Below are 6,630 nucleotides of genomic sequence, written 5' to 3'. Positions count from 1 at the left end.
TAGGGATGGAAAGAGTCATTATAGTTAATTAGTTGAAATGACATAGAAATTATCGAATTAGCTTTTTTTTTTTTTTTTTGAGACAGAGTCTCACTCTGTCACCCAGGCTGGAGTGCAGTGGTGCGATCTTGGCTCACTGCAAGCTCCGCCTCCCGGGTTCACGCCATTCTCCTGCCTCAGCCTCCCCAGTAGCTGGGACTACAAGTGCCCGCCACCATGCTTGGCTAATTTTTTGTATTTTTAGCAGAGACGGAGTTTCACCGTGTTAGCCAGGATGGTCTAGATCTCCTGACCTCGTGATCCGCCCGCCTCAGCCTCCCAAAGTGCTGGGATTACAGGCGTGAGCCACTGCGCCCGGCCAGAATTAGCTTTTTAAAGCATCCTTGATTCCAGAAAATATTTGATGTCAATCCTCAACATACCTTTACTCCTAAAATATCATTAGAAGAATCCATAGTGCTGTGGAACACATAATGCTAACACCAGCTATGAGAAATCAATATCTATCAGCATCCCCTTCACTTACATTGGAAGAAACACTAACCACCCAATTAGATTTAAGTAGTGAGGCTGACTCAGGACACAGGGGTGTCTAAAGAAATAAAGGGAAACAACATCCAGAAGTTATCTTTGTGAACCAAAAATATGCCCTTTAGACCAAACTTCTTAGCAAGAATACAAGATCCGTCACAATCTCACCCAAACCTGCTTCTAGCTGCATTTCACGCTGTTCTTTTTCCACCCCTGTCTTCCAATCTGGGTGACCCTCTGGATTTATAGATGTCCCTCTGCTCAATGCCCTGCTCTTTCCTTTATGCCTTGATCCTAGGCACATACGATTTTCTTCATTCAAAAGACCCTGTCAACACTTAACCTTTAAAGGTATCATCTTTTCTGGAGAAAAGGTAGTTGCTGCACTCCAGAGCGGGGCTGAGGTCTGAAGAGCTGTGAGAGTACACATCTTCATGCTATTTTTCTCAGCCTCTTGCTCAGTGCCTGGCAACTGGTAGATGTTTGATAAACTTTTTTCAAGTGAATAGAGGAGTTGCTAATTCACTCGTATGAGTGCTTGCCTATTGATCCGAGGTCAATCACTCTTCTGAACTCATTGGGCTTTTCCAAAGTAAGCCTTTCCCCCTCAATCTAATAATGATAATAATAATAAGTGCTAACATTAATTGAGCACTTACTATGTGGCAAATACTATGCAGTCTTAACATGAATCATTTCAGCTAACTTCACAAGTTCTCCTCACTCTGCAGATGAGGAGATGAGCTTAAGACACTAAGTAACTTGCCATGATTATAAATGAGGGAGCCAGGATTGAAGCAGACCTTGTGTACTGTATCATTAAGCTACATTGCTAGCAACTAATCAACACCACTGGGCTCATGGCTATTGGCTCATTATTGGTGATACTGATCTCTGCCGAGAGGCTCTTCTACCTCTAGCCATGCAGCACCAGTCTCCCTCCTGCTGGCAGAGAGGAGCGCTGAGTCTTTCATATTTACATAGGAAGCATGGCAGCAGCCTCAGTGTTGGAACCTGCCACTGGAAATGTCCATAACAACACACCTGGGGGACTTTCTTTGTGGGCCCTGGCATGGTAAGTGCAAGTTTTGTCATTCCTTATGGGTTCTGAAAAACGAGACTTTACCTGTTAGTGACTGGCTTCACGCCATGTACCTGGAAGAGCTGGCTTCACATAAGGCATAAAGACGCACTCTAATAATGTATTTAGAAGTTGTTAGCTAAAGGTCTAAGCCTGATTCTAATAGTACTCCCTCAGTGAAGCTTTTTCTAGCACTCCTTCAACTACAACTTACTTCTTTTACCACCCCCTCAATTCCTCAGTATTGTATCTATCACTCTTTCATAGTTCTTTATTTTCCACACAGGGCTATAAAGAGGATATTTGCTATAAAACATGGCAAACATTCAATTCAAAAATGCAAATAGCTGCATCAAAATGCCAATTCATAAAATTTTTAGATCAGATGAGAAAAGACCCATTTTTCTGGAAAAGACTATTGATCTTTGAGAGTTAAGAATACAGCTGGTTCCCAATTTAATTTCTCCCTGGTAAACAGAATAGGAATGGCTTGGCAAATCTACAGGAAAGAGCATGTGTGCATTGTGCTTCTGGCTTTTCCGGATGTCAGTTGCTGAAGGTTTAAGGTGTGAGTCTGTGCATGTGTTTCTGAGGAGCAGTCCCTGTTCAAAGAGGCAGTGGGAAGACTGAGTGGGATAAGTCACACATGGACACCCTGTGCATCAGTGTGCATTTAATTCAAAGACAGACCTCATTTGATAGCAATATTAACATGTCATTCTAATGAATTAGAGAAAATGAGATGTAAATTCCCATCTGGATTCATAGGGATAGTATCAGAAAGATTTCCAGTGCCTTTGCAGAATGCTAGCAACATTTATTAAATACCTACCCCGGGTGCTATGTGCTTACATGAGAAGCCAAAGGTATCTGTTAAGCTAGGTAGGAACTGCAGTCGGCTGGTTGCTTCTCATCTGGAGAAAGCAGGCAACTGGGCAGTGATTGAAGTCTCCAGCAGGGGGCTGGCATTCTCTGTCTATAAGTAACACTGGTTCCTCTTCAAAGCCTCGGCTCAGCGGAGCTGCTGTTTGCTGGTGAAGCCCGTGACGTGCAAAGCATCCTGCCTATAGGATTTGAGGATTTCTCAGTGCAGTTTTTTTCTACCCACTTTAAACCTCCAGATTCTAAATATCAGGAAAGACGCTGGGGGAAAATAGCAGGCCAAAAGTTCTTAGTAAACTGCAGCCAGGGAGACTCAGACTAGAATGGAGGTAGAAATAACTGATGCAGAGTGGGTTTAATTCTAAGCCTTTCTGTGGCTAAGTTTTTGTTGTTGTTAACTTATTGAATTTAGAGTTGTATTGCACCGGTCATGTGAAAGCCAGAGCAGCACCAGTGTCAAAATAGTGACAGAGAGTTTTGAATACCATAGTTAGTATATATGCACTCAGAGTATTTTTATTAAAGAAGACAAAGAGTCCAGCACAGATCTCATCTTCATCTTCACTCGGTTGCAAAATCAATAGTTAAGAAATAGCATCTAAGGGAACTTTTAGGTGGGAAAAAAATCTAGAGATGGCTCTAAATGACTGTTTCCTTCTGAACTTGGAAGTGGACCATTTCGTGCACTGCAACATCTCCAATCACAGTGTGGAACTCCCCGTGAACGACGACTGGTCCCACCCGGGGATCCTCTATGTCATCCCTGCAGTTTATGGGGTTATCATTCTGATAGGCCTCATTGGCAACATCACTTTGATCAAGATCTTCTGTACAGTCAAGTCCATGCGAAACGTTCCAAACCTGTTCATTTCCAGTCTGGCTTTGGGAGACCTGCTCCTCCTAATAACGTGTGCTCCAGTGGATGCCAGCAGGTACCTGGCTGACAGATGGCTATTTGGCAGGATTGGCTGCAAACTGATCCCCTTTATACAGCTTACCTCTGTTGGGGTGTCTGTCTTCACACTCACGGCGCTCTCGGCAGACAGGTAAGTACCGGCTGAAAGTTACATGCTCTCCAAGGGAGGTAGACGCCTGGGTAAACGAACTACCATGTCGGGACAGGGAGCTGATTGCACAAGGGAAGTTTTACTCAAACACAGATTCCCTTCCAGGCAGGTTTTTGTTCTGGGGATGACTTCTGGAGTGTAACATATTGGTTTAAGAAAGAAAAGTAAGTGAATGATGGCGACAGAAGGAGACAGATGAGAAAAATAAAATCTCTAAGCAGAAAACTGAGGTGTCTTTTTCTGGAGACATACCTATTTAGCATTGCCTTTACCTAACTTCTCCCTCCTTGCAAAATTAATTGACCAGTGAGAAAGACAATCACGCCCAACAGAGTATACACCTCAGGCAAATGTTTTTTCGAAGCAATTCAAACCCCTCAGAGAACAGGAAAGTTCCACTGGATTTCTTCAAAACGTTCTTTCAGAAATAACCAAAAGGAGAAAATAAGCCTCATTTCTCTGAAATTCATTTTCCTCAGACAGTTTAACTTTTCTCACAGCTGGTTTTGTATTTGACTCTCTGTGATAGAACAATTGTGTGCCGTTTTTTCTAAGTCTCTCTTAAATGAAATCAAGCATTATTTGAGTTCTTAACATTTTCTGGAGAAAACTCTATTCAAGGTTGATTTCTAATTTTAATATCTTTATTGACAATACTTCCATATACCATGTTTTTGGGGCTTATTGTGGGGAGAAAGAGGGAGTTCACTACAGTTTTTTATTCTGGGAAATATACATATTTGCAAACTACATTTCTTGTGTGAGCACATTGCATAAAAGTTTACATTTATTCAGTCTTAAAACTTTATATTCATTCTTTGAACATTTATCAAGTGTCTAGCATGTAAAAAAACACTTGCCTGAATTAACAAGTCAAGAAATAGCTGCAGATTGTTCACACAAATAACATACTTTATGCACTTCTGTGTTCTGGAAATTGGACATAGTAATGAATAGACTTTCAGACACAGCATAGGCCATATGGTCAAACCCAGAAAAACTGCTGCAATGAACCTGAGACTATAAATTTTTCACTTATAATCAACTGTATGTTATGTGGTAAAGACACAGAAGGATTTGAGAGTGTTCCGGAAAAGACATAGACGCTGCTCTTGAAAGTTTGTACTCTGAAGAAAATGTCCCACATGTTAATACATGTGGTGCTGGATTTTCATTGTGTAGAGGAACAAACAGTCCTCAGGTGATCTGGCTTTGTTGAGTAATGGACAAATAAAGATAGTGTTATCAGTATTTACGGACATGTGTTTATGCTTAGCTACCTGAAGCACACTGCCCAGCACACGACATTTTCAACGACTGAAAAGTAATAGCACAGATGTAAGGTTTTCACATTGTACCGACTTGACAGCGTTTCTCCATCCCCTCCATTCCCCTTTGGCTTGCTCCTACCCTGCACATCTGCCCACAGATACCAATGACCACAGACAGTTTCATGTACTGATTCACGGCTGGCAAACTCTGGAGGTGGCAGAAGGGCTGTGGCTTGTTACCAATGGCCGAGGGCTCTTCAGGATGAGGGTAATTTTCTTAATGGGAAGGAGAGATTTTGGTTTCCGGGTTGGGGAGTGCAGTGGTACAGATGGTGTTTACTCTCTTCTTGGAGAGAAAGACAGAAAGGAAAGTGAGGGCATGGAATGTAAAGATGCAGCTGCAGGGAACTCTTCTCTGGAGTTTCAAAGCAGACCAAGTCCACCATCGACAGAAAGGGAAAGCTCTTTCAAAAGCCGGGTTGCACTCCTTCGCAGCTCCAGTGTGTTCCCAGTAAGTTTGTAGTTACTGCCTTTGCCAAGTTCAGAAATTACTAGAAGCTCCCATATAGCTAACTTTTTGTGTTTTGCTAAGTCTTTTAAAAGCTGATGGATTGCCTGAATCACAGGCAGTGCATCTAACCAATTCCAACAGAAAGAATAGGTATTGAGCTAAATGATTAAGACTGTACTTTTCTATTCATCTCATTTTTGAAAGCAATGGGATTCTTCTATCTTATATCTCATGAGGTTGGCAGGGTGAATATAAATTCTATATTTTTTCTTCTCAACAAGGTGTAATCTATATACACAGTAAACTGAACAAGTAACAGCTCAACACATTTTTGCATATGTCTATAGAACTGCATAACCAGATGGAGATATAGAACAGTTCCAGCATCTTCCAGAGTTTCTTATGCCCTTTCCTAGTTAATACCCCCATACAGAGGCAATCACTATTCTGATTTCAATCACCATAGGTTATTTTTGCCAGTTCTTTAATCTCATATAAATGGAATCATATAGCAAGTACTCCTTTGCATCTATCTTCTTATGCTTATCATTATCTCTGTGATAGTCACCCATATTGATACGTGTAACAGTGGTTTGTTCTTTTTCATTGTGTGTGGTGTTCCATTGTATGACTATACTTTGGTTTATTTATTTGTTCTAATACCGATGGACACTGGGTTGTTTTTTGTTTGGGGATGGCGATAACCTGCTCTGGATATTCTTATTCTTGTCTTTGGGGGAACGTAAGTGTTTGTTTCTCTTGGGTATATGTCTGCGAGTGAAACTGCTGGGTTATAGGGGCCTATATTTACTAAATATTGCCAGTTTTCAAGGTGGTAGTCTGTATCTGGTAGATTGGTGAAAGAATGAATGAACCAGAAGACCCTCCAAACCAGATGGTCACCAGAATCACAGGGGAGCTTTAAAAACATACAGATTCCTAGGCCCTGTCCTAAATCTACTACATTCAGGGTTCTGAGGCATGAGTGGAGCACATAGTGATAATCATCCATCCCTGCCCCCTATACATTGCCCAGCATTGCCAGTCCTCATTCCAGCTTCCCTTCTGCAGTTCCCCCCTTCACCGGCTGAATTCGAGTCTTTGTCAATATGAAAAGAATATCAAGTTTCTAGAAAAGTTTATACTGGCATCACTGGGTAAAAGGGAGACTTCAAGGCAGTCCCAAAAACCAGAATTCTGGGGATTTGCACAGCTGAGAAGTTGCAGGTTTGCATTCAAGCACCTTCAATATTGATCTCCATCCTCCCTCTCCTCCCATACTTTCTG

At 41.7% G+C, this 6,630-nt stretch overlaps 1 protein-coding gene across 1 annotated transcript in view; it reads left to right on the top strand.

Annotated features, from left to right (window-relative positions):
* The first annotated feature begins 2,738 nt into the window (after window positions 1–2,738).
* The window catches only part of GRPR (gastrin releasing peptide receptor), a 29,381-nt gene continuing 25,489 nt past the window's right edge, over window positions 2,739–6,630 (top strand). Inside the window, exon 1 of the mRNA XM_007991124.3 lies at window positions 2,739–3,540. Coding sequence (XP_007989315.1) covers window positions 3,128–3,540 — 413 coding nt within the window. The 5' untranslated portion in view covers window positions 2,739–3,127. The remainder of the gene's footprint in view (window positions 3,541–6,630) is intronic.

Source organism: Chlorocebus sabaeus, chromosome X, assembly GCF_047675955.1.
Source record: "Chlorocebus sabaeus isolate Y175 chromosome X, mChlSab1.0.hap1, whole genome shotgun sequence".
In the NCBI taxonomy this organism is placed as follows: domain Eukaryota; kingdom Metazoa; phylum Chordata; class Mammalia; order Primates; family Cercopithecidae; genus Chlorocebus; species Chlorocebus sabaeus.
This window is presented reverse-complemented; position numbering and strand designations above follow the sequence as displayed.